Below are 27,416 nucleotides of genomic sequence, written 5' to 3'. Positions count from 1 at the left end.
CTCTCTCTTTTGTTTGGTTGGTTAATTCACTCGGCTAAACGATTTAAGCACAAAAAGGAAGATTTAAGAAACAAAAAGAAAGAAGAAGCACAGAAATTTCAGAAAATTGGGGAAAAGAAGGAAAACTTTTATTTCTTTACATTTTCCCCACCGGAGTGAGATACTCGTCTTCTGATTCCTCATCCGAATTCTGCCTTTTTGCCCTTGAGGTGCGTAGATGAAATTGTATACCGTTTTGTGGCTTAATTGAAGCATGAATTGAATTGGTGTTGGTTTATGTGAATAACCGTTTTTTCATTTTTATTCAATTGAAGTGGGATTTTGGCGGATCTGCGAGGGTTTTGGAAGAAAACATGTCTTCGTTAAGCAGGGAGTTAGTGTTTCTAATCCTCCAGTTTTTGGATGAAGAGAAACACAAGGAAACAGTTCACAGGTATTTTTTTTTGGGGTTCGAAATTTGATTTTTATTTATTTTTTTTTCTTCTTGAAAGAAATGGTATATTTCTAATGATCTGGTCGGATTTTTTGATTGAACGGTTTGAAAGGTTGGAGAAGGAGTCGGGGTTTTTCTTCAATATGAGGTATTTTGAAGATTGTGTGACAAATGGAGAGTGGGAGGAGGTAGAGAGTTACTTGTCAGGGTTTACGAAAGTGGATGATAACCGATATTCGATGAAAATTTTCTTTGAGATCCGAAAGCAGAAGTATTTGGAAGCACTTGACAAGTAAAGCCTCGGGTCCATTTTGAATATAGTTTTTTCCTGGTTATTTTTTTATATATATTTTTTGTTTTAACTTCTTTGATGTTTGACGTTCACAGACGTGATCTGGCAAAGGCGGTGGAGATTCTCTCAAAGGATTTGAAAGTTTTCTCTACTTTTAACGAAGATCTTTTTAAGGAGATCACACTCCTTTTGACATTGCGCGATTTTAGGTATGAATTAGTGTATCTCTTGTGCTGCATTCGCAGAGGAATAATGCTTATGATGACTGGTCATGTTTATCAGTTTGTAGGATATAATCTTTTAGTGATTCAGTATTTTAAACTAAGAGCCCTACTATTAGACGTTTGAAGTGAAAATTGACACTTGGTTTTGAATCAAGGAAGATGTTCATAGGTCAAATCGTGGAATTGTTTTGGAGGTCAAGTCGTGAAATGTTACTGGTTTGGGGGATTTTTTCTTTGGAAGGGGGAAGGAAAGAGAGAGAGATAGAGAGAGAGAGAGGGGCGGGGGGCGTTCGGTGAAGGGGCTCATTTCTTTTTTGGTTGTTTTCAGAAAAAGAGTTGCTTTTCAAGCAACATGTGTTGATTAGGTTACATCTAAAAGCAAATGATGAAAGCCCGACGACTGATGTTTTTCTGTGCTGTTATTAAATGCTTCAATCAGCCCCCTGTTGTTGTATCAGTGTCAATTAAGGGGTTCTGGATTCTCCTCAGTCCTCTGTTTTCTGACTTCATAAAGTAATATACTTGGCTGCACAAGCAAATGCTAAGTAGAAGGATCAGTACTTTGATGATCAAAATCGTTACATTCAAAGGTAGCTAATCAGAAATCTGGTAATCCAGTTAAGGTTAACAATGGTGGAAAACCTTTTGAAAATGGAAAAGCCTGGCCTTAGCTTCTAGCTATATTTCTTTGGTAAACAGGATGAGTAATAAAACAGTCATGGCATTTTAGTTGCTTTTCATGGTTTGAGTGGTCTTGTTCTAACAGTGTTATTGTTTGGTAGTTTTCCTTGCCATCTTCTAGAAGAGGAAAGATGGTGAAACTATAGTGGTTAAATCTTTATTCCCTAAAAGTATGTAATGGTTGACTGAGAAGCCTGATTACTTTGGCCATTAAATGAATGACGTCAAATTGCAGAGAGAACGAGCAGCTTTCAAAGTATGGAGATACCAAGTCAGCCAGGGCTATAATGCTTGTTGAGCTGAAGAAGTTGATTGAGGCAAATCCCCTCTTTCGTGATAAGCTTCAGTTTCCTACCTTAAAGAACTCAAGACTGCGAACACTTATCAACCAGAGGTATGAGAGTTTGCTTTTTTTTATAGAATTTTAGTTCTCATGAATTTTGGAACGTCCATGGATTATGCTGATATTATTACTACCTTTTTTGGCTCGAGGAGCAGTTTAAATTGGCAACATCAACTATGCAAGAATCCAAAGCCTAATCCTGAGATAAAAACCCTCTTTGTGGATCATTCATGCGGGCAACCCAATGGTGCTATACCACCGTCTCCTGTCACTCACCCATTGATAGGATCGATGCCAAAAATTGGAGGGTTTCCACCAATTGCTGCTCATGGCGTAAGTCTTTTTGAACCAGAGTTAGTTCTTTCTAGTTTATTTCTTAAATGGTGGGGGCATATGGCCTTCTTGTCATTTTTTTTGGATTGGTTTTTGAACAATTTTTGTGTCTCTCCATTTTGTCAGCCATTTCAGCCTGGGCCAGCACCTCTAACTGCGTCTCTTGCTGGATGGATGACCAATCCATCGTCTGTACCACACCAAGCTGCCCCTGTGGGACCTATGGGAATGGCACCTCCTAATAATGCTGGTAATTTTGATAAAACTTGTTAACATTTCTGAAACACTGACTTTTTTCATCCCTGTTTCAAAAGCTCACTCTTTTATTTTTCCCCCCCTGATCAAAGGCTGGAGGACTAGTTAATATTTTTCCCTTTTTGACTGCATACTGTTGTTTCACTTCTTCCCAACTTTGCTATAATGCTGTATAACCATTATAGGTTACTAATGGTTGACTTCGCCTTTCATATTGTAATAGTGTCCCTGGTGAAGCGTCCAAGGACTCCTCCTAACAATCCAACACTGGATTATCAAACTGCAGATTCAGAGCATGTTTTGAAGAGACCAAGACCGTTTGGGATATCCGAGGAGGTACATCATGATATTCTGGGATATTAGACCTTTCTGTTGCCTCTCATTTGTTGGAGTTTTTCCCTTAGGTTTCTCCCTGATGTTTCCTTGTGTCAAAAATCTTAAATTTGGTCTGCTGCAGGCCAATGATCTCACAGTTAATATATTGCCAGTCTCCTATCCTGGACAGATGCACATCCTAAGCGCATATGGTTCGGATGACATACCCAAGACTGTTGTTGCAAATCTTAATCAGGGCTCTGCTATTAAGAGCATGGATTTTCATCCTGTGCAATTGACTTTGCTTGTTGGTCAGCTTCTGGTCTCTTAAGTTAGTTGTTACTTTTTCATGATCTAAGTAATCTGGGTTTAGCTCAGTCTCACTCGAATATATCTATGTTGTGCTAGATTTGGCTTCTTTTGATTTTAAGTAGTCCTTAGTTTATTTTTATTTTATTTTAGTTGGCACAAACATTGGTGACATTGCCTTGTGGGAGGTCAGTACCAGGGAAAGGCTCGTGTCTAGAAATTTCAAGGTTTGGGACCTTGCGTCATGTACGACGGCTCTACAGGTATGTTTTAATGTCAGTGCAAAACTCTTTGTTGACATGTTTCCTATGGATGTTTCATTGGACTATTTATTAAGATTTGCTCTGCTTTGGTATCTATAGGCTTCTTTAGCAAATGAATATACTGCATCGGTGAACCGTGTGATGTGGAGTCCAGATGGGTCCTTGTGTGGTGAGCAATTAGTTTACCTTTTGAGTTTGTAATTCCTATTCTTTTCCTCCATTGTGGAGTGTTTACTTCATGAAATATAAGTTTCCATGTTTCAGGTATTAATAGTTAAAATTGGGTTGATAGGTATACCTCTTCATACAATGTGGTAGGTCAAATTAATTTCTCCATCATGAAACTAACACATTGAAGTTCAGTGGAAATGTATCGAGTTTGGTGGATAAAGAATGTTTCATTGCGACTGATTGGACCAAAATGTTCTTTCTTATTTTATGTTAGAGGATTCTAGTTATCGAGTATGCAATGATAATAATGTTGAGTAGAATTGAGATGCAAACAATGTAGTTGTTTCTGGTGATTTATGTTTGTTCTAATGTTGGTCTAGGTGTTGCATATTCCAAGCACATTGTTCACATATACTCCTATTATGGTGGCAATGATTTCAAAAACCATCTTGAGGTTTGTTTTTTCTTTGAGAAACCAGTCATTGCTTTATTTAGAAACGTGGTGTTCATCTAGCTTCCCAAGAACCATGTTGAAGATGCATGGATATTATTTTTGTCCTTTTTTCCCTTTCCAGATTGATGCCCACATTGGTAATGTCAGTGATCTTGCTTTCTCTCACCCCAACAAACAACTAGCCCTCATAACTTGTGGAGAGGACAAGACAATCAAGGTTTGTATTGTCTGCTTTGTATATATATGGCTGATGTCATTACATTGCAGTTATCAGAGCATGTTTGCGTGCAGGTCTGGGATGCTGCCACTGGTTCTAAGCTGTATACATTTGAGGGTCATGAAGCACCTGTCTATTCTGTATGCCCTCATTATAAAGAAAATATTCAGGTATTTGGTTCTTGGTAGCTTTGGTATATTGAGAGTCTCTGACTTTGCAAAGTTGATGTAAATGTAGTGAATGATAAGTTTTAATTACTTTTGTATTCAACCTTACCTTTACTTTAAATATCATTCTTTTTGGCGTGAGGAGTTATCATTCAGAAGGCATTGGACTGCATTCAAAATTCTAAGGAAGTTAACAAATATAGAAGATAATTATTACTGTCTGGTTCTTTTCATCTCTTGCTTTCTTCTTACTTTAGCTGCTGGTATATTCTATTTTTGGCCTTGGGGGCTGTTATCTCTTTAGTGTTCCTTTTGACCAGCCTTTCTTTGTCTTTATGTTGTTATCTGTTTTTTGTTGAAATTGTTGCACTAGTTTCAACTGTTGAATTGATTTATCCTTGCTGCAAATCTTATTGAAGAAAGTATGAAACATGTAAACTCTTGTTCTGCTGAAGTTCGCCGTTTGTTCTCTGTAATATGTCTGTAAATGTTGTTCCCATGATTGAAGTCCTTGTCTTTTGTTTCAGTTCATCTTTTCTACCTCAATTGATGGCAAGATTAAGGCATGGCTTTATGATCCTCTGGGATCAAGGGTTGATTATGATGCGCCAGGTCGTTCCTGTACAACCATGGCCTATAGTGCGAATGGTACAAGGTAATGTAGTGTCTCTTATAGCTTCTAATCTTGGTTCGGTCAATCAGCTAAGTCAGAGTTGAATTTCTCTGTTAAACTCATCGATTATTTTCCTGGAAATATTATAGGCTCTTTTCATGTGGTACAAGTAAAGATGGTGAATCATACCTCGTGGAGTGGAATGAAAGTGAAGGGGCTGTAAAACGGTCATATCAAGGTCTTGGGAAGCGTTCTGTAGGTGTAGTTCAGTTTGACACAACAAAGAATAGGTTTTTGGCTGCTGGTGACGAGTTTGTGGTTAAAATTTGGGACATGAATGATACAAGTCTTTTAACAACGGTTGATGCAGAGGGTGGCCTATCGGTAAAAGATAAAATTATCTCTTTTGGGTTTTTCTGTTAGCCAGAGAGTGCCTATATAAAATGATAATATATTAATTTAATGCAGGCTTCTCCTTGTGTTCGCTTCAATAAGGAAGGGATACTCTTAGCTGCATCGACCATTGAGAATGGTGTCAAAATACTTGCAAATGCTGAAGGTGTTCGGATAATACGTGCCATTGAAAGTCGTATAGTTGATCCTTCTAGACTTGCATCTGGATCTGTTGCAAGAGTAAGATTGAAGTGGCACAGTGACTTAAATATGATAATAGATGGTGTGCTTCCTACATTAAATTCATATGTTAATGCAGGCCCATATGATCCCCACATATGGTTCTTCCAGTTCAAATGCTGGACCAGGTATTGGCATTGCAGATAGAAGTGCACCGCTCTCAACTATTGTTGCACTGGTGAGTAGGGATAGCTGATAGATGTTGATGACTAAGTTTAGTCTCTCCTAAGATTTAATGGTCTTTTTGATTACAGAATGCTCTTTTTTTTTCCTTAATTATAATACTCCTCCTTTGAATTGTAAGTTTGAGCAATTCACCTTGCATAACGACCTTTACGAATTTTTGCAGAATGGAGATGTGCAAAGTTTGCCAGATGTGAAACCTAGGATCTCTGACGAAATGGAAAAATTGAAGATTTGGAAGTTGGCTGAAATAAATGAACCATCTCAGCTTCATTCCTTGCGGCTTCCTGACAGTTTGTTGGCAGTGAGGGTAAGTTACTGCCAAATATGATCAGCTAGTTGATTCTTGATCAAGTACTAGGGTTACTCCTGTCCTTGCACAGTATAATTATCAATTATATGACATATAAGCTTTTTGTGATTTCTATGTGTACTTGGAGGCAGCGAATATGAAGAATTCCAATAAATAATTTTTTTCCAGTAAATAATGGTTTATGAAGAACAACATGAGTAGCTTTATCAGTTCTTTGTTCAAAAATATTTTGGACATATCATGTCTTTCAGTTGGCATACCCGCTGAAGTTCATTTGTTGCACAAAACCCAGACTTCTTATAAGCTTATACATATAATCCTCTTCTGGATATCTCCCCTTCAATAATCTGCAAAAGTTTGAAATGTGGTGCATTGCTATGTGCTCTGGGTTGTAGCATATTTGAATTAGATTATTATTATTGTTAACTTTTCTCTGCAGATTATTAGGTTAATCTATACGAATTCTGGAAGTGCAATTTTGTCATTGGCATATAATGCTGTACACAAACTTTGGAAATGGCAAAGAAATGAAAGAAACTTGACTGGGAAGGTATTTAAACTTTTATGAGGTCTTGTTTTTACTGCTTCCTTGCTCCTTGCTCCTTGCTCCTTGCTCAGTGATTGCTCCCCTTTGTAGGCAACTACTGCAGTACCACCTCAGCTGTGGCAGCCTTCGAGTGGAATATTAATGACTAATGATATAAGTGAAACAAACCTTGAAGAAGCTGTTCCGTGCTTTGCACTTTCAAAGAATGATTCTTATGTCATGTCAGCATCAGGAGGAAAAATTTCTCTATTCAACATGATGACTTTCAAGGTGGCTGTATTCAATAGACATATGACTTTGTGGCATTAGTTGCAAAATATAATTAGGTTTTTCTTAGTAATTATCCTAGAACTTAAACATATATGCATATCTAGTTCTTTGTGATTATGGATTCTGACAATTTAATCTCGTAATAACTCTTGCAGACAATGACAACATTTATGTCCCCTCCGCCTGCAGCAACTGTTCTTGCCTTTCACCCTGAGGATAATAATGTTATTGCCATTGGCATGGAGGACTCTACAATACAAATCTACAATGTTCGTGTTGATGAGGTGCTTTACCTGAGCTTTTATTGGACAACTTGAGTCTTGTAGTGATTCGGATTTTAGAAGATGCTAATTTAGTTGTTGGTTTTATAATTTACAGGTAAAAAGCAAGCTCAAAGGCCATCAGAAAAGAGTAACTGGGCTTGCCTTCTCCAATATTCTACGTGTCCTGGTATCATCTGGAGCTGATGCTCAGGTAAGTTTGGTTGACTAATAATAAAGAAGGGAACTATTATGTTGGCATGCTTGGGTTTACAAGCATTACTTTTTGCTGGAAAACGGCATGTCTTCTGTTTTATTTCCTCCTTTTTGGGAGATTGAGTTATATGATCACATGATTCTTTCCTCAAACCCATCTTGTTGTACTTTGTGCTTATTTATGTTTTAGTTACTCTTGAGCTTTTGGAATTCCAGATTTGTGTTTGGAGCACAGATGGTTGGGAGAAGAAGGTAAGCAAGTACTTGCAAATTCCATCTGGACGTGCACTGAATCCCCTTGCGCAGACACGTGTTCAATTTCATCAGGATCAAAGTCACATTTTGGTTGTTCATGAGACGCTGATTGCTGTCTATGAGGCATCAAAACTAGATTGCATTAACCAGGTAAACTACTGCCACATTCTAGAGCTAACAATTACACTTAATAGATTACCATGGCAAAGAGTCCTGATTTTGTTTGAATGTCAAGTAGCATAGTGTATGCAAAGTTTAAAAGATGGATGCTGATAACAGTACAAGAACTAGGAAAAATTTTGAACTGTACTACTAAAAATAAGATTGATTACTTTGTGCAAATTGCCCAGCATTGTCTGGGTGGGGGAGTGTGGTAAAGGGAATGGAAAACTTACAATGACTCTGGCTTATGACAGTGGGTTCCTCGAGAATCAAGTAGTGCAATCACAGATGCTACTTATTCATGTGATAGCCAGTTAATATATGCAAGCTTTGAAGATGGGACCATATGCGTCCTTACTGCTGCAGCTCTAAAACTAAGGTGTCGGATCAGTTCTGCTGCCTATTTACCTCCCAATCCAAGGTATAGCTGGAAGATAATGACTAAATTATTGTTTATGTTGTTTGGTTTTTGACAATGTTGTCTTATGTATGTCCTTTACAGTTCAAGGCTGCAGACACTTGTGATTGCAGCTCATCCATCAGAGGCCAACCAGTTTGCTGTGGGACTTAGTGATGGCGGGGTGCATGTCCTTGAGCCACTGGAATCGGAAGGGAAGTGGGGTAGTGCACCTCCTGATGAAATGGGTTCAGGGTATAGCATCACTCCTGTTGCATCTGGGGTGGAGCAATTGTCAAGATAGCAGTCAACTTCAGCTCTGTTCATGGTTGTATCTGGATAGCTTAGTCTGTCTTATTTGTTCGGGAGGTCTAAACTCTAGTTGACGTAGGCAGCTTTCGCTGTGGCAAGTTGGGGGATGGTATTTTGATTTCAGAATTGATGGTTCGGACTTGGGTAAGTCTTCATAAATTCTATATACAACTGAGAAGAGGTGAGACAATGTTTATATACATAGGTCTAGGAGATAGGAATTAGAATCAACCCTGGGGACATGTCTGAAGATATTTCTTTTCAGGACTGAAGAACATTTGAGCTTTTGTAAGAGTTTCTGTTACATTTTTGTTCTTGTAAATTGCTAGCTTGTGTGTTTGTGTCCAAGGAAATGCCTTTTGGATCTTTTCAGCAGGCGGCAGAAGATCCCTATGCTTGTCATTACGACACCAAGAAAGAACAGTTGAAAGTTAAAAAGGAGCCACAAATTGTAAAATTAGTTGGTGATAGTTAAATTAAGTGGGGCAAAAAAAAGTTGGGAAATCTCGACTGCCGTTGGGTATCAAGTGCTTTGTCACCAGAAGAAACAGGAGCTGGTTCTTCATGCCCGTGTTTGCGTGAGGAGTTTTTGGCGCTTTCAAGATGTTTCTCAATCAAACACAGCAGATGATGATGGTGCTGGCGAATCTCTCTCGTTCCTTCTTTATCAATCTTAAAGTGTTATTACGCGATCAAAATAAAAGTAACTGAAGCTGGGTAAAGTAATTGATAATTCTAGAATTGGTAATGGCTGAATGGATGCATCTATTAAAGCAAATCCTCTCCAAGCTGGGTGTATATATACATACATACATATATATATATACATACATACATATATATATATATATATATATATATATATATATATATAAAATTGACAAAATTAAGGAAAATTATGAGAATATTATTATTATTATTTAACAAGTAAATCATAACATAATTCTAACCTTTATATTAGTTATCTAGAATCATGTTAGAAAAAAATTATTATATTTTGGGATCAAAGAAAAGAAAAAATATAGAAAACAAAATTATGAATATTTTTATTTTGTATTTTTGTCAAATTATTTCTAATGAGAAAATAAATGAATCATTTTTTAAATTATTAAAAAAATGAAAACCAAAGATAAAGAAGATAAAAGAGTAAAATAATTAGCGTTTAAAATAAAATAAAGAGATAGAAGCGGTTCGAACATTCAAACGCCTAATGCCTACACGCATATAGGCCTGTCAATGGGTCGGGTCCGAATCGGAATTTATTATTCCGGACCTGGACATGGACCCGAACCTGGCATACTATATCGGATCTGAATTCGGCCTGTTTATCCGGTGGATCTTCTACTCTATGTTTCGGATCCGGATTCAACGGGTCTCGGATCGGGTTGGGTCTACCTGGAAAAAAACCTATCAAAACCTGTTTTGCAACAATTTAAAAATGAAACCTATTTTGCCAAGAATTTAAAACGAAGCATATTTTACAGCAAATTACAAAGACATTCAAAACCAATCACAAATCTAAGTCACAAATTACAAAGTTAAATCACAAATCCCTCACAATAGTCATTTCAAAGTGAACCACAAATCTATCTACAAAAGTCATTCCAAAATGACAAAGTCAATATGAAATCCAACAAATTACAACTTCTAAAAGGACCAATCAAATATTAAATATCAAATACATCATTTCAAGTTTCACAATTTTCTACAACAAAAATGAGAAAAAAATATTTGTAAACTAATTTCTAACTAATACAAAAAAAAAAATCAAATAAGAAAAGAAATCAAATTGAACTTACTCAAATACATCACCCTAATCGAATTATATTGATATATATATATATATATATATTAAATTATTAATTTATTTATATCTGGATTTGGGTCATAATACTATATTTTATATCCAATCTATTTTTTTGTTTGATAAAATGGATCCGGGTCCGGGTCCTGATAATAAAATTAAATCCCTATCTGCATTCGGAATAATTTGACGGATCCGATCCGGGTCGACCCGGACCGTTGACAGGCCTAACATAACAACACTCGCACCCATTCAAAAGTCCGAGCACTTGACGCTCGCCTGCCAATATGGATATGGCTAAAGACAGAAGTTCCGCACCGCCGTAGAGTCCAGAATCTCTAGGAACCACGTTGCAAACACAGGACGCTCATGTATCCTCCGCCATCAACACGTGTACCTCTCTTCCCCGTATAAAATCCCGTATCCACAATTATATGTGTAATCCCAGTCCCACGCACCTTCTTCAATGATGTTATAGCAAAGAACTCGTTTCAAAAATCTGGACAAAAGCAAGAAAAGAAGAATAGAACCCAAGAACAATGCAGCTGGCAAGGGAGAAGACGGAGATCAACCCACAGGACACTGGTGCCGAGCCTCAGCCTCAAAGTTTTGGGGACAAGAAAGTCAAAGATCTCATAGTTGACAAGAAAAGATCAGTAGAGGTTCCGTACACAGCGTCGCTGGCTGACACCATGAACGCCCTGATGGCTAACCGGGTAGGGGCAGTGCCGGTGGCTGCACCCCCGGGACACTGGATTGGAGCAGGAGGTTCCATGATATTGGAGTCTGATAAGCAGACTGGTGCAGTGAGGAAGCATTATATTGGGATGGTAACCATGCTGGATATCTTGGCACATATTGCTGGAAGGGATGATATTGAAGCTGGGAATGAAGTTGATGATCTTGATAAGAAGATGTCTATTCCTGTTTCTTCTATAATAGGTCATTGCCTTGAAAGCCTTAGTTTGTGGACTCTCAACCCTACTACCAGGTAACTAGATGCATTTTTTTATGTTATTTTTTTGGTGTACTAATTTTGATGTTAATTGGCACACCTTTTAATTTATTGTAAGATTAGTGATCATACTTGAAATTTTTGTCTACTCTAAGTATAACCATTTGCTATTAAAGTTTTTGTTAATAATTTTGGCCAATGAATAGTTCAAAGCCGACGTTGCTAGCTCTGGGAAGTTGCTTGCTAGGACTAATTTTTAAACTTCATTCATATCGTTGAAGTTTGTCACATGTTGCACAACTAGCAGAGTGTGTTTTGAGAGTAGTGTCATGTGTGTAAACAGAAATTCTTTCTTGCACTTGTGAAACCACTTAAATTTCGTGTATAAATTGTAGCATGCTGGACTGCATGGAAGTGTTTGGCAAAGGGATACACCGGGCATTAGTACCAATAGACAGCCACATCGAGAATGTAGCAGGAGTAGAGCTTGTGGAGTCAGCTATCGAATGCTGACACAGATGGATCTTTTGAAGTTCTGGAAGGCACACGAGGCCGCCCTTATAGGTATCCTTTCTCACAGGGTCAGAGAAGCTGGAGCAGTCTCGGACATCATCTTTGGTGTTACGGACAAGGCCAAAGTCATCGATGTCATCAAGTGCATGAGAACAGCTTCCCTCACAGCCGTACCAATTGTTCAATCGTCAAGCGAAATCGAGGAGGACCATTCTCAGCTTATCAATGTATATTCTCGTGAACTAACTTGTTACTTGATCATTTGAAGGATTTGATTTGACTGTGCGATACTCCCATGATGATGCGATCTTGCTGCATATAGTAACTTCATTGGTTAACGGCTAGCTAAGCTTCTTTTTTGTTTTCATGCTCTTGATGTTTTGTCCTTGGTGCCATAGTATTTGTCGTCTCATAGGAGGTTAATACTTTTGGCGTTACAAATTATTTTTCCTTTAGTGGTGCTTCTAATTCGCGCTAAACCATCTTTTTGTTGGTGTCACAATCTTGGTAGTGCTCATTAGATATTTTGAGTATGTATCTCTCGAATGACTAGTGAAAATGAGTTTATCTCTTCATAAGATGCCTTGCATTTTTTTATCTAATCCAAAATCAAATGCAACTTAATTCTTCAGATGAATTGTAGGGGAAAGGTAGGACGCTTGTGGGCACATTTTCTGCAACAGATTTGAGAGGTTGTCCCATTTCTCAGCTCCAGTCTTGCCTCAAAATGGGGGTGGTGGAATTCCTGGAGAAACTTGCAGACACCCCATTGCACCAAGCAGCTTGCTTGAGAAGCTCAACAAGGGACCCTGTGGTTTGCACACCGGAATCACTTCTAGGTGAAGCTGTTGACAAAGCTGTTACCTAGCTTTGCCGTCCATCGAGTTTGGGTGGTAGATGGGCAAGGTTTACTTTATGGCCTTATTTCCCTCGCGGATATGATAAGAGTCATCAGGGTTTGGCTTCTTGCTGAGCCAGTCTAGCTAGTGTACTCTAAATGAAGTTGTTGCACGTTTGGTTGTAAAATCAGTTGACTAGGTGGAGTTTTTCGTGTAGATTCTGTAGATATCCCGAGTGGGTTTTCTTTTCTTGACTTTTTTGTTTATGATGAATCAGTTTGGATGAATTTGCCTTTCTTTTTTGCATCACAAGTTCAAGGAATCAAGAATTGCTGATTTAATAAAGACTTAGATGGGATGATAAATTGATAATATTGGGAGTGTTTGGGTAGGGTAGACCGAGCATATACCGAGTTTGGATTAATTGTTTATATACTGTCAGTGTAAAATTTGTTTACATTAATTAATAGCAGTGGAATGTGATAGTTTTTTTACACTAATAATTATGAATATAGGTCATAAATTGAATTTTAAATTTGAAGTTAAATTATATAACATACATCCAACACTCTTATTAGTGTATATATTAATAATGCATAGAAATTGATTAATATTTTTTATATTGATAATGTATACGCTATCAGATTTAGATAAATGATAATTATGTAAAATTTAAATTTAAATTTAATGATAATAATGTATATTTGTCTATATATAAGATTTACTTATAAAAAATTATCGTTTCAGATATATATATATATATATATATATATATATATATTTTTTAAAAAAATTAAGCCCTAGAGGCAGGCTATAGGTACGAGAAACTTGTTCTATCTTTGTACGTCTTGGGCAATGTCTTGATTCTCGTGAATCATCTTTATCTGGATAGGGCAAGTCTTGAATGCTTGGCGCTTGAATGGTTTGGACCTTTGAGAGTTTCCTGTGCCGTCAGGTTTCGCACGAAAACTGTTTCGTTGACTAGTTTTTTCTTTTTTTTTTTTTTGGCTCAAAGGATGAAAAAATATTACAGTCCGATAGGATACTCCTAATTCTAATCTACTCACGTCTTATCACAAGATATTCATGATTTTAATTTACTTATATCTTGTCACATTATTAGATGATTTAAACTTTTAAAATAATTTAAGAGTTGATAATTCTTATTTTATATATCTAATGGTGAATTTAATCTTACCGCTATACTACTCAAAAGGAATAATAGAACTCCCCTAAAGGATGTAGTGTGAAGGGCAAAATCAGCATGCATTTGAGTGCAAAGTCCGGGGAGCTTCTAAACTATCATATAGTTGTCTACTTTGAGCCCCTGATATATATTTTTTTCTTTTTGGTTTGCCCCTAAACAATCAAAAGTGCATAGTTTAAGAACTTCTGACTATTTAAGACATAAGTTTAATCGGAATCAGAGAGCATTTTTGTCCAATATTAATCAATAGCATCGAAAACTTAATCAAACGCATTGAGGGCAGGAGTAAAAGTCTTGAGGAGAGAAAACTATTCATTTTTCTTAAACTCTTCGTTAAATTTCTCCACAAAATTCTCAAATTCATTGGCTTTATACTTAAGAGGGCCATGAAAAATTTGATGAAACTTTGACTACCCAAGTATGAAATCAATGAACTTAGAAATTTGTAAAGAAGAAACCTAACGAAGAGTTTAAGGAAAATGAAAGGTTTGCTCTTCTTAGGGTTTCTACTCCTACTCTCAATACTTGTTATAGCCTTATAGGTTTCCAACGCTTTTGATTAAAGTTAGACAAAAATGCTCTTCAACTCCGGCTAAACTTAATTATATTTAAAATGGCCAGAAGTTCTTAAACTATGCAATTTGAATATTTCAAAGGTGCAAGTGAGAGATAAAAAATATATCAAAGGGCAAAAGTAGACAACTGTGATAGTTTAAGAGCTCGAGTTTTTTTTTACTTGCACGCATTTTTAAAAGATAACTTGTGTTTTTGGTATATATTCCTAAAAAGAAAAAAAAATAAAGAAGAAAAAGATACACACGCACACATACCCCCCATCTAGTGCTATAGCAGAGTGGCACACCACTACTCAATGCTTGACTCCGTGATTTAATCTTGCATTCGGATGCAAAGTATACAAGACCGCAATAAGACCATGTCAAGGAATGTTGTTTTAGAGCCCTCGCATTGTAATTTCCAACAATTAACAGAAGTTTTAAAAAAAAGGATAGGTTAAATCCTTATTCCTACAACTTAAATTTATACATCTTTAATACGCTAATGACTTTGTTCTATTAACATTGAAAATTTGTACAGTAAGCGTGGATTTAAAATTGGAGTTATTCCCACCATTGTAAACAAGATGATAGTACAAAAATATTAAGGTTGTGCTCACGAGTAGTCCGACTAATTTCGTAATCGAGTAATTATCAACAGGTATCGTAGTCGACTTTCATATACTATCACAATACAATATCGGTCTTTTTTTTTTTTTTTTGTCAACTACAATATCGGTCTTAATCAGGCGAGAAACTCAATCACGCGCTCCCATGTGACAAAAACGGTCATTTATTAACTTTGATTTGTCCTGTAGAAAAAATTCGACCAATCAAAAAGTCGGCAACCAAAGGGGATTAGTTATTACAAATACTTTTCATTTTACATCACAAACAGCATTAGTCCCCATCAAATTAACATCAAATGACCAAATCACAGCCATCACCTCCGTTTTTTCAAAAAAAAAAAAAAAAAAAAAAAAAAAAAAAAAAATTTCCATTTCCTGATGTGGGGTGGGGATCCTTAATCTAAGCTTTCCTCGTGTCATCCGTCTGCTAAGCATCTCCCCATGTATTTATTGTGTTCAACAACCCACCCACTCTTGCAAATTGCCCATTTCCGTAATCTCTCTCACTCTGCAACGCCAACTCCATCACCAATGAACGGAGACGCAACCCATCTCCGTTCCAGGAACCGCCAGCACATTAATAAACGTGACGGCTTTTCTCATTCCAACGGCGCCGTAAAAGAATCCAAAGACGATCACCGCTGCCACGACCACGACAACGTAAACCTGATGATCAAGAAGAAGTCCGGTATGGAAAAAGTTAAGATAAATTCTAGTGACAAATGTGGGTTGTTTGAGAAGGCTTATTTCATGAGATGGAAAGCGGAGGATGTGTTGGGTGTGGTGCGGTACCACCCTATACCGTGTGTATTCGCAGCCTGCATGTTGTTTTTCATGGGAGTTGAGTATACCCTTCGCATGATCCCGGCGTCTTCTCCGCCGTTTGATCTGGGCTTCGTTGTTACCCTGCCCCTTAACCGTTTGCTTGCCTCTAGGCCTGGCCTCAACAATTTTCTTGCTGGCCTCAACACGGTAGTTGTTAAAATTACTAGTCCTACAATTGATCTGTGTTCTTGATCTCAGATTACATAAATACATAAACATTGCGGTTTTAACAGTGGAAAATACAGGTTTTTATTAGTATTTCAATGTAAATTTGATGTTCAGAATGCTAAAAGTTAGTAAGGACATCATTTTGTTCCAAGCTACAGTTTTGCTGCATGTTTTACCTACTTGGTTTTAAAAAAAAAAAAAAAGTTTCCATGTTATTCTAAACACAAAATTGTACTAATATACATACATATATATATTTATATATATATAGGTGTTTGTGGGGATGCAAACGGCGTATATCCTGTGGACGTGGCTGGTGGAAGGGCGGCCTAGGGCTACGATATCGGCATTGTTCATGTTCACATGCAGAGGCGTTCTCGGATACGTTACTCAGCTACCTGTCCCTGAGGTTCGGTTCCTGCAACCTATTTATTTCACCAACGATCTCATCATAGTATTATAATCTCATTTTATTGTCGCCTTTTATTTACTGTTAATTAAAAATACAGCTGCACCGGAGGCCAACTTCTTAGTTGGATTTCCCGAGAGAGAATTTTACTTTTTTTGTTTGTTTTTTTGGTTATAAGTTAAAGAAAAACGAATTTCACCGCTTAGAATATGGTGCTACTTTTTAGGAATTTTTTTTTTTTTTTTAGTTTTTATGAAAGTGCTATTTCTTTTTCCATTTTGCTCTGTTGTTTTTCGCAATTCAGTAACTTAAATTGCATGTCTGTAATATGTCGGTAGGATTTTTTGGGTTCCGGAGTGGATTTCCCGGTGGGGAATGTATCGTTTTTCCTCTTCTACTCTGGGCATGTTGCTGCATCGGTGATAGCATCTGTAGACATGAAGAGAATGCAGAGATGGGAAATGGCGTGGGCATTTGACGCACTTAACGTACTGCAAGTGGTGAGGTTGCTGAGCACCAGGGGTCATTACACCATTGACTTAGTTGTAGGCGTCGGCGCCGGGATACTGTTTGATTCTCTGGCCGGCAAGTACTTAGAAAAGCACACTGTAGGGATTACTGCCGGTGGTGGTTATAGTGCTCTCTATGCCATGTAAAGTCATCATTTGGAGCTGTAAAGAAAATTGCTAGTAATAATCAGGAATCAAGAATCCCTTTTTTTTTTTTTTTTTTTTTTTTGGGTCAAGATTGAAACGCGCTTCTGAAATGTCAAATATCTGGAAAATAAACAGGTCAAGATTGAAAGCGTTTTATGCACCCCACATATTAAATGTCAAGTGCTGTTTCGGGTTGAATCGACATAATTCTTCTCTTTTTGGTTTGTGAAGCCCTTTTCCTGATCACATAGATTTTAGAGGCTATGACATGATGATCGATTCTTCAGTCCATACGTGCCAGATGGACACTAGGAATTGAATTTTCTTCATTACCTGCTGGGGGATCTTACTACTGATTCTCTCTTCGACGGATAGATATTCAGATGATAGTTTAGTGATAGCCACCGTCCTTTTCAGTTTTTTTTTTGTCAACTGTTTTCTGCAGTAGGATACGGAAACCAGAAACCAGACACGCACGTTAGATTTTTTTTTTGGGATAATTACGTTTAGATTTTAGTTCTGGGTTTACTGAAGCCGCAAGATTCCTAACGCCTGATCAACCACTTTTTTTTGCCCCCCTTCTTTCTCTCAAAATGGCAGCTCATTGGCACAGTTACCACTCCAATAAAGCAGAAATTGTTAACTACTGTATTGAGGGCCTACAATTGATCCACCTACTAAATTGTTGAATTAGCGCCAACATCTGTTTGTTTAGGTAATCTTGATCGAGAAAATACTAAGACAAGTAAGGCAGTCAGTAGCTAATTTACTTGTAGTAGTTGATTTTGGCAATTGGGAAACAGACACATAATCTGTTAGTTTTGACACTCCTCGATAAAGCAACTTCACAAGTAGGTTCATATTTCTCAGCCAGAGGAAGCAGAACGTGTTGGACCTTTAATTGATTTTATGATAAGAGGGGATAGCAAGAAAATTGAATCCTGGCACTAATGCATGCACGAAATGATTGGCTGAGTGATTAGTATCTCTGGAGAAAACATTTATGAAAGTGAAGGCAAATAGCAAACAGTCAGAGGGTACAAGAAATGAAAACAATCAGATAGTGCAAAAAGTAGATCTAAGAAGCCATCAGAAAATCCAAATATAAATATACCGTGGGATCTGTGCAAAAGCCTGCATGCATTTGGGATCGGTTATCAGTTCCATATTGACAAGCAAAAGGGTGAGAAGAAACCACTCTGATTCACGAACTAACAATAGGTGACAAACTCAGGAGAATTAATACACTGAATGGAGATCTCTACTAACACTGCTAATAAGGCATTCTCCATACTTGGTACTCCGTCTGTAATCAGGATCAGACACAATATGTATGCTGCTAATCCTCCGAGTCTGAGTCAAGAGGGCAAGAGCCATCGTCCACATTAGCAAGTGGATTAAATAAGGGAGAACTAGGATCAGTGCATCCAACCACAAAATCGAGATTGCAACGATCTCCCTGCATCACCACATCACTTCCAGAGGTAAGTTTGCAAGATTGACCAAATATAATATGCAGCATGACCCGGCAGAAACTGGAAAGGACCATTCTACTTACTCCTTCCACGGATAAGTTACCGATCATAGCACATCTCGTGGCAACAACATTTGTATCTGGAAAGATTGCTTTTTCGCATGCACCATCTCTACTCAGCTCCTGTGCAAGGCCCTTTAGGAACACAATAAATCAAATCAACCATTTTGCAGGCAAATGTTCAATTACCAGAATGATTTCAACTCCTCTGACACACTTGACAACATAAACCTAGCAGTATGCATGTCTTGTACTCTCTGACAATTGAATGAACTTTAATGGTCATTTGGAGCACTCCTATTCTGATAGGAAAAGAAATAACTGCAGGTAGGATTTAAATAAACAAAAGAAACTTGGCACTGAACTTCTTTACTGAAATATTTAAGCTCTTTGAAGAATGTAGACTTGCAGTGATTTTGATTTAGCACATGTAGCATACTCAAGCGAATCATTACCTCAGTGAAAAATTCAATAGGTCTATTCCTCCATGGCCTTGGAACTTGAATTTGCAGTCTGTATGGACCATCCCACTCAGTTCCATTTGTAAATGAAAAAATCAAACTCAAAGCTGCAATATATTGCTAAACAGAATGAGCTCCACTCAGAGGAGAAAAATAACTATGGGGAACTTGGAATGAATTTGTTAAAAGGTACCATGCTTTGGGATGCATATCTGGATAGTGTAGATCGGTGGATCAACTTTGCCTCGAACTTTCTGAAGCATTGCCCTGGGCTCACCACCACACATGATTGGCTGATTGAAACCTCCTGCAGCAGAAATGTCTCTACACACTAATAAGTAAAAAGATTAATTTTCTATACACCGACAGTGTATATACTTTCACTATTGGATGCATGACACATAATCTAAATTTGAATTTGAAACCCAAATTTTGTATATGTATCGTGCATCTAACCGTGATAGTGCATACACTGTCAGTCAGTGTATATAAGATTTACTCTTTAAGTAAAAATGGTTTATCTCATTGTGATGTTTATAACTGTGGATCTAGATTAGCATTTAAATGCAGATAGAATCCAAGGAGTAGTGTCATTCTTCCCCTCTTATACCATATTCTTCCTTAATCTTTGTCTCTGACCAATACACAAGAAGCTGAAGGATTGAAGTGTAGCAAAGTTTTTGGTGTCAAATGCAGAGCTCAGATATTAAGCAAGAATACCATTAAATGCAATGCCAAATTCTTCATTTGGAACAAGCTTGTTTGCAGCTGGATTGTAGAAAACCTTTAGTTTCTCTCCCTGCGAAGTGTAAAAATGCATGATTAAATGAACGTCCAAATCAATAAACTAGAGTTAATATTACATGACTGAGGTCATACAGCAGTTGGAGGAAGGCCATTCATAGTTTTCCAATAAATTGGAGCTCTTCCAAGGTCAAATTCAGCCCATGTTGGGAGTTTGTAGCTGGAGAATAGAATGCATTTAGTCAGCCATGGATAATCTTGATTCTTATTGCTTGAGACGAATTACATCAGGAACTCGAACCTCAAAGATAAACTGATTCATGGCAGACTCCTTGGGACCTAAACAAAGCATGTCTCAGTAAAATAACTCACTCTGTAACTTCTTCTACAGGGCTTGCTGCAACTGACGCAGCAGCTGTAACAATTCTGGAAATCTTAGCCATCTTCCGTTTAACTGGAAAACATCTTCTCAAGGAAGCTCCCATACAGTTGGAAACTGAAATAAGATACATAGGTCAATTGGAAAATTGAATTTAAAGCCAATCCTTCCTTAATCGGTCCTTGACATTGTGTCCTGTTTCTGATCAGAGTTAGGCACTAGTGCATCAGATAATCTGAGCCCGAAACCAAAATAATTATGATTATGCAGCAATGACTAGATAGCTAGCATAATCCGGAGGTACACAAGCATATTTGCTGCTCTATTTGGCTGTGGGAGCACTATGAATCATATGGTTAATCAACGAGAGTCTTAGGTTCGGTCAAATATCAAAACAGTATCCTACACCTGTAGTAATGACAATTAAAATAGACAAGCTGTCCTAGTATAGATCAAGAATCTTTCTTATGCTAAATAAAAGATTAAAGCTACAGTAAATTAGCATTGCAAGGATCAAAAGATTGCAATAGCTCACCATAAGTGCTTGCAACAGATACGCTGGTATTACTACTTGAAGCAGAACGTGTTGCAGATACAATTTGCTGGGAAGAAGCAAAGAGTGAAGCACTGCTTGTTGCTGCTGAGCCGGCCGCAGTCACTGCCATTTTGCATAGAAACAGGCAAGACAGATTGAGAAGTGAGACGGGGCTTCAGATAGAGAGGATAGCATTTCTTTAAAAGGGAACCACATAACACACTTCCCATGCCCACACAAATATGAAATATCTTTAACAACAAAAAGGGACAAAACCCCAAAATTGGCATTTTGGGTGTGAACCCACGGAAATATCTTACGTCTCAGTTTCGGCCATACGGATATGACCTAGTCCCACCGCCTTATCAGTTCTCATCTCCTTTGCCAAGCTGGCTCTCTGTCTCTCAACGGTTTGACCACAGAAAATCTTCCCTGGCTCCTACACCAAATAACCTTGATAACTCAATTTTTGAGAAACCCCTCAATAAAACAAGGGCCTTCTTGCCCGTATTCAACATCCCAAGGCCTAAAAGATGGCTTTTTTAGCAACACCATCACCTAGAGCTAAATCCTGTTCCTTTGCACCTCTTCAGTGCTCAAATCAAAGGCCAAGACGAGTCATATTTCATGAATTGAATTCATTGAGTAAAAATGCCAAATATACGCTCCAAATTTCGTATTTGCGTGCACAAAGAGTGAAGAGAGTAATTCCAATTGTCAGGGCAGCATCAGCGCCAGTGGAAGAAAGTGAAGAAAAATCGAGAATTGGCAGGATTTTACTATCCGACGTGGTGGTGAAGAGGAAAAGGAATGTGTATTGGGGTAGAAAGTGGAATTCTTTGGACATTGGTACAGTTGGGGTGGTGGCGGCCATGCATTTTTTGAGTCTTTTTGCTCCATTTACATTCAATTGGGGTGCTTTTTGGATTGCTGTTGGATTGTATGTGATCACAGGGCTCTTGGGTATCACCCTTTCTTTTCATCGAAACCTTTCCCACAGGAGTTTCAAACTTCCTAAGTGGCTTGAATATTTCTTTGCCTATTGTGGTGTCCAAGCACTTCAGGTTAGTTTGATGCCTATCCCGTTATGGGAGTTTCTTCCTTTAAAGTTAAAGTTTGATTTTTGCGAAGCACGTTCTGAAATTTTGGATTGGTTACTGTTAAAAATTCTGTAATTTTCTGGCCAGACTATGAAAGCTTCAAAGTTTTATTGGTAAAGATTGAGATTTTATGCGTGTGAATTCTGTTTGCAGGGGAATCCAATTGACTGGGTGAGTACACATAGATACCACCATCAATTTTGTGATTCCGACAAAGATCCTCACAGCCCCGTTGAAGGATTTTGGTTCAGTCACATGAGTTGGCTCTTTGACACTAATGCTGTTGTGAAGAGGGTAAATTTGTTTTTGCCTTCATTTTCTTCACTTTTTTTTTTTCCTCTTTTCCCTTTCTGGTTGTGTTCTTCGCTGATTCCGCCGAGGTCCGCTATTTTCAGTGTGGAAATCCCACCAATGTTGTTGATTTGGAGAAGCAGCCGTTCTATAAATTCCTCCAAAGCACTTATATTATCCATCCAATGGCATTTGCAGCTATCTTGTATGCGGTTGGAGGGTTTCCTTATATTGTCTGGGGAATGGTAAGTTGAAAAAGTTTTCTGCATTCTTTCATAAAGCCAATTTAGTAGTTTTGCAGGAGAGAATTATCTATTTCACCCTGTCAAGAGAGTTAAAAAGAACCAGCTATCATCCATTATACAGTAGACTTTCTGTATAAGGTAGCACTTCTGTGCAACGTGCATGGATTTGTGATACAGCGTATCCAGTCTGCAGAAGAGTTTAAACTAGGTAGGCCAGCACTAACATGGGGTTAGGCTTCTGCTTAGTCTTCTTGCCACTAACCCTCTGGACCAGTACTACTAGGCTAGTTGAGGCAATTGGTCCCAGGCTATCAAGTGGAAGGGAAAGGTGAGTGTTTGATTTTGTGGTCAGAAACCAAGAGCCACAAATATGTGATGCGCAAACATCACTCTCACAGCGCAAAATTTTTGTTTGGAACGCAATTTTTCTTTTGAACATGTTTTTTGATTACTTTTTTTTTATTTTATATGTATCAAATCGTTACAATGCATTTTTCTATAAAAAAAAAAAAAGAAACTCCAAAAAGTGGCAATCTAAACGGGAGGTGCACGAGATAATTCATTCATGCTTATGTTCTTTCTGCATCAAGAGAACAGAGGTTACGTTTCAGTTAGCTGTGAAGAGAGTGAACAAAAAGTGAGGGAGGACATGGGAGGCCAACCTAATGATATTTGCAATTTTTTGGGGAATGCAGGGAGTGAGAATCGTGTGGGTATACCACATCACTTGGTTTGTGAATTCAGCTTGCCATGTTTGGGGAAATCAGGTCTGGAACACTGGTGATCTTTCCCGGAATAACTGGTAATGACCTTTTTTTTTTTCCTCCTCCCCCGTTCTGCAAGCTCTCTCTTGTTACCGATCAATTAATCTTTTTCTTTTGTATCTTTAAATTGTTTTCTAGTAGTAAATAATATTTGTAAAATTTGGTCACCACAGGTGGGTTGCATTGCTTGCATTTGGAGAGGGCTGGCATAACAATCACCATGCTTTCGAACATTCAGCTAGACATGGACTGGAATGGTGGCAAATTGACGTGACTTGGTATGCAGTGAGGCTACTTCAAGCGATTGGATTGGCCACTGCTGTTAAGCTACCGACCGAATCTCAGAAGCAGAGAATGGCCTTCAACAATTGATTACAGGATTTGTCATTGATTCATTGGAGGGTGAATTTTGCGATTGAAGATTAAAAGTACTTGTAGTTCATTACTTCGAACAGACTTTGGTTAGTTCTTTGCTAGTATTTACTAGTAAGAGCAATAGCCGATTTTCTTGACTGTCCCATATTTGAGAAAACCACACGTTTTTGGAATGTCACCATTTACTGCTACTAGTCTACCATGAACCTGTCTGTTTTCCTATACAGCAGATCGTGACATTTTTAGATTTTCATTGAATAAAAATTATGCATCTAACCATCAAATAAATAGTGGACAGGCCATTTTATCGGAGAAATCTGGAAAACGTGTGTAGCAAGCGAAATGAATTCATGGTTTGATCAACTAGTATTTGTGTTAGTAGGGATGGCAACGGAATGGGGGAAGTTTTCATCCCCCCCCCCCGGTCCCCGTCCCATTTAAAATGGGGGAGGAAAAATTCATCTGTCCTCATTCCACTTCATCCCTCGCTTCGTTCTCGCTTCAATTTATTAATATAAATAAATGTAATACATTATATAATCTAATAATAATGAATTATTAGTGAGGTTGCACTAGTTTTTTAGTTATGAAGATGAACATGATTTTTATAACAAGTTTCGATTAACAAGTGTTCCACTGATTTGAGCTGGCTGCTATTGGATTCTTTAGATTTCAGCAATCTTACCCTAAACGTAAAAAGAGGTAGGTTTTTTCGTTTTTGGTTCTGAGCCCCAATGACATCTAATTGCACTGCCATTCCTAATGCTTGTTGGTCACTGTGAAGCAAGAGTGCTTCATTGTTGAGGTGGTAATATTCTTTCTTACAAAGAAAATTCCTAATTGATATTTGGCACAACCATGTTCTTGGACGTGCTTTATGAGTATTCTTAGGTGTTATCTATACAACCTAATTGAGATTCTTAATTTTCTTGATATGTTATTTCAACACTTTTCAGACCCATATTTTATTTTATTCTTTGAATTTAGTTGTGATCAATTGAATAAAAACTTTTAGGAAAAAAAACTAAATCATCACTCGCGGACCTGTGGGGGAAATGGGGCGGGGGACGGGGAGGCGGGGGCAAGAGGAGTCCCGCGTTCCAAATCCGTCCTGTTGCCATCCCTAGTGTTAGATATAAAGAAAGAAAACAAGCAGTAGTGCTAGATTATTAGAATTCATTTTCTTTAATTTTGGACGTAAACTAGCTTCCGTAATCTGGAGTTAGGAAACTGAGGCCCAAAGTTGAGAGCGAAGGCATGGTGTCCACTCCACAACTACTCTCTCCTATTAGTGTCCATAAAGACTTCGGACTTGCAAAGCCCAAGACGATGCCAAGCCAAAATCTTATTGGAAACAACCGGATTTAAGCGAACACCTGACCATTACTTCTTTAATATAAAGTTTAAGCCACCACTCTGCTTCAACAATTCGTACGCTGACAACTTATTCAAGAACATGAAAACTACTTTCTATATAATTATAAACCGACTTATTCAAGAAATAGAGAATATTTTGATAGCTGAATGATTGATTACATAAGCAACCGTCTCGAGCAATGAATGGGGCGGTCTCAATTTCAAATTCCACCAGAGTCAGTGAAAACAGTAAAATAAAGAACCTCCTCGTCACACGCTAGGTAATTGATTAGTAGTTGTTTGACATATAATTCAGGGTCGAAGAAGAAAAAGGGGGAGCATGTATTCCCCAACATTTGGAATTTCGAAGCTCAAAAAAAAAAAAAATTTACTACTGATTGAGGAGGAATTGTCGAACAAATAATACCCACAGGAGCCAAGCACGGGAGCACAAAAAAGCATGACTATCAAAGCCCTATTATCATATGTTTAATCAGCTCATGAGAATCACTTTTTTTGCCTTCAAAAAGTGTATCACTCTCTTAATTTACAGTAAATAATTTGTGTCATTGCATGCACACTCGATCTCGATCTCTGCAATTCTTGCTTGCGTCACTCACAACCATGAAGCATGCTTAGGCAGCGAGCAACTCGAGGCTGGCTGTATAAATCAGGCCACAGAGTGTTGTTGTTTCTCCAGCTAAAACTAAAGAAAAATTACTCCCATCCTCTTCTGGACTACCTTAATTTGAACACAACCGTTATACTAGTTTAATGCAAGATTTCCAACCAATGCGTGTTTGATTATTCACTGAACATTAAGGGAGACGCAAAGTAAAATTTACCTCCAAAACAGTGGTTTAGGTAAAATGAAGTACGTCATCAATATTAGGTTTAGGTAAATCTTCTTCAAATTTCCAGTACAAGAATAGCTACCATAATCTCACTTTTAACTAGACCAGATAGAGTTTGTCCAAATGCTGGTGGCCACCATCTTAACTTAGTGAACACTTGCCTCCTATCAAAATGTCACATTTAAGTGGTTTGTTTAAAAAAATTCAGGCGGGGTGTGTTTTGCATCCGTTTGGTCCGATGGTGGTTCAGTTCCCTCCGAGTTATCTCTGAGCCTCCTTAAATCCGCCCCTTCTCCCTTAGTGTAGAATAGATTAGATTATACAACAATTATCGTCTCCGAAAAAAAAAAGGATAGAGTTTGTCCCTTCCCCTCCCCCACCCAAAAAAAAAAAAAAAAATATATATATATATATATATATATATATACTGGATAGAGTACAGCGAAAGTCCTTCAAGTATGCGTAGTATATCATGACTATCTCGTTTTTGTAGCCAATTGAGAAGAAGTACTGAGCCAAGTTTGATTCTTGAATTTGACGAAGACGGTGATAATTACCTTAAGCTCTCCAAGCAATCAAAATGGTGATAATTGTTCTTGTCCAATTGATCGAATGGAGGATTAATGCGGTTAAAAAGTGGTCCATCATACATTCGCGATCATCCTTTTTTTTTTTGGGGTGGGGAGTTCATAGCCTTGAAGCCTTCCACGATGCCCCGTGCCCAATGCTCCTATTCTACCACCTAACCATTGAAAAGTCTCATCTCATCATTCCCTCAAACCCTTTTGCAGGCTCTGCCTCCTCATGCAATTTTACCACCGTATGATATCAACACTCCCATTTTGTTGCCAAGTGTGTGCCACTATTCACTGCTCCCGTAACCTTAAAGCAAAACAAAATCTTTAAAACAAAAAAAAAAAAACTGAATAATGAATGTCATAGAGCTAGTTTACCGGAGGCTAAACTGGTGCCCAAACTTCAAGGCTAATAGCCTGCGAGCAAGATGAGGGTGACTGGGTCAGGAGTTAGGACAACAAGGGCATGGTCTTCCTTGGTTGTTTTTTTCTTGAGAGCAAGACTTAAAAAATGAAAAATGCGAAAGAAAGAGTCAGAGGAAAAAGTGAAAGAAAAGTGAAGAGTGTAGTATGGTTTTGGCAGCATGCAGGAAAGGTATGTGCTGGTGTTGTTTATGTTGGTGTTGGTTTTTTTTATGTGTAAAGAGGGAAAGAAAGATGTGAGCTGACAAGTTTACAAGCGGGCGCAGGGAGTTGTCGGGTTGGAGGTGCTGAGGGAGTGTGCAAACGCCGCACCTTTGGCAGGCAAAAGTAGACAGCACGCGGAGGTGAGTACTTCCCCCCCCGAAGGAAGGGGGGGGGGGGCTACAGAAGGAGGAGGTCACAGCCACCACCATCCGCCTGTAGCGAGTGATGGTGTTTTGCATTGGACAAGCAGAGGCCAACAGCAGCAGGAGGCTAAGAAGACAAAGCACACACTTCCAGCGCCTCTCTCAATTCTGTAATCTGTAAGGTGCAGCCAGCAGTTTTCTGTATGGTCTGGCCGTAGTCCCAGCTGGTCCGGTTGATATCCCACATTCACCTCGA

General features: G+C 38.1%; 4 protein-coding genes and 1 pseudogene across 6 annotated transcripts; 4 read left to right on the top strand and 1 right to left on the bottom strand.

Annotated features, from left to right (window-relative positions):
* LOC113739630 (topless-related protein 4-like) lies at positions 1 to 8,940 on the top strand. Of its 2 annotated transcripts, none has more exons than XM_072045497.1 (26): positions 1 to 209; positions 315 to 433; positions 546 to 725; positions 821 to 934; positions 1,866 to 2,024; positions 2,129 to 2,306; positions 2,433 to 2,556; positions 2,785 to 2,897; positions 3,019 to 3,187; positions 3,339 to 3,448; positions 3,548 to 3,617; positions 4,000 to 4,073; positions 4,195 to 4,290; positions 4,365 to 4,460; positions 4,985 to 5,112; positions 5,220 to 5,454; positions 5,539 to 5,703; positions 5,783 to 5,881; positions 6,053 to 6,196; positions 6,639 to 6,749; positions 6,837 to 7,016; positions 7,172 to 7,300; positions 7,395 to 7,490; positions 7,709 to 7,897; positions 8,164 to 8,330; positions 8,412 to 8,940. In XM_072045497.1, exons 2-26 carry the CDS (start codon positions 354 to 356, stop codon positions 8,608 to 8,610), a joined length of 3,405 nt encoding a protein of 1,134 aa, XP_071901598.1. In that variant the 5' UTR covers positions 1 to 209; positions 315 to 353; the 3' UTR covers positions 8,611 to 8,940. The 2 variants fall into 2 exon arrangements, with proteins under 2 accessions (XP_071901598.1, XP_071901599.1); XM_072045498.1 differs by having other exon boundaries at positions 74 to 209; positions 3,067 to 3,187.
* A 1,901-nt stretch (positions 8,941 to 10,841) lies between these two features.
* LOC113738518 (SNF1-related protein kinase regulatory subunit gamma-like PV42a) lies at positions 10,842 to 13,016 on the top strand (annotated as a pseudogene).
* A 2,513-nt stretch (positions 13,017 to 15,529) lies between these two features.
* Positions 15,530 to 17,261, top strand: LOC113739381 (phosphatidylcholine:diacylglycerol cholinephosphotransferase 1-like). The gene is made up of 3 exons (XM_072045496.1): positions 15,530 to 16,091; positions 16,384 to 16,521; positions 16,860 to 17,261. The coding sequence occupies exons 1-3, from the start codon at positions 15,561 to 15,563 to the stop codon at positions 17,175 to 17,177; spliced, it is 987 nt and encodes a 328-aa protein (XP_071901597.1). The 5' UTR covers positions 15,530 to 15,560; the 3' UTR covers positions 17,178 to 17,261.
* Positions 17,262 to 18,300: 1,039 nt separating this feature from the next.
* Positions 18,301 to 21,086, bottom strand: LOC113739645 (protein POST-ILLUMINATION CHLOROPHYLL FLUORESCENCE INCREASE, chloroplastic-like). Of its 2 annotated transcripts, none has more exons than XM_027266911.2 (8): positions 20,831 to 21,086; positions 20,289 to 20,412; positions 20,052 to 20,136; positions 19,893 to 19,971; positions 19,366 to 19,479; positions 19,167 to 19,279; positions 18,736 to 18,846; positions 18,301 to 18,636 (listed from the first exon to the last, which is right to left on the bottom strand). In XM_027266911.2, exons 1-8 carry the CDS (start codon positions 20,958 to 20,960, stop codon positions 18,517 to 18,519), a joined length of 876 nt encoding a protein of 291 aa, XP_027122712.2. In that variant the 5' UTR covers positions 20,961 to 21,086; the 3' UTR covers positions 18,301 to 18,516. The 2 variants fall into 2 exon arrangements, with proteins under 2 accessions (XP_027122712.2, XP_027122711.2); XM_027266910.2 differs by having other exon boundaries at positions 19,366 to 19,503; positions 20,831 to 21,069.
* A 152-nt stretch (positions 21,087 to 21,238) lies between these two features.
* On the top strand, positions 21,239 to 23,811 carry LOC113740087 (palmitoyl-monogalactosyldiacylglycerol delta-7 desaturase, chloroplastic-like). The gene is made up of 5 exons (XM_072045495.1): positions 21,239 to 21,894; positions 22,084 to 22,224; positions 22,326 to 22,466; positions 23,162 to 23,268; positions 23,404 to 23,811. Exons 1-5 carry the CDS (start codon positions 21,364 to 21,366, stop codon positions 23,600 to 23,602), a joined length of 1,119 nt encoding a protein of 372 aa, XP_071901596.1. The 5' UTR covers positions 21,239 to 21,363; the 3' UTR covers positions 23,603 to 23,811.
* The last annotated feature ends 3,605 nt before the right edge of the window (positions 23,812 to 27,416 follow it).

The sequence above is a fragment of the Coffea arabica genome, chromosome 4c (assembly GCF_036785885.1).
Source record: "Coffea arabica cultivar ET-39 chromosome 4c, Coffea Arabica ET-39 HiFi, whole genome shotgun sequence".
Lineage (NCBI taxonomy): Eukaryota > Viridiplantae > Streptophyta > Magnoliopsida > Gentianales > Rubiaceae > Coffea > Coffea arabica.
The sequence above is the reverse complement of the archived record's forward strand: the minus strand, read 5'-3'. Positions and strand labels throughout refer to the sequence as shown.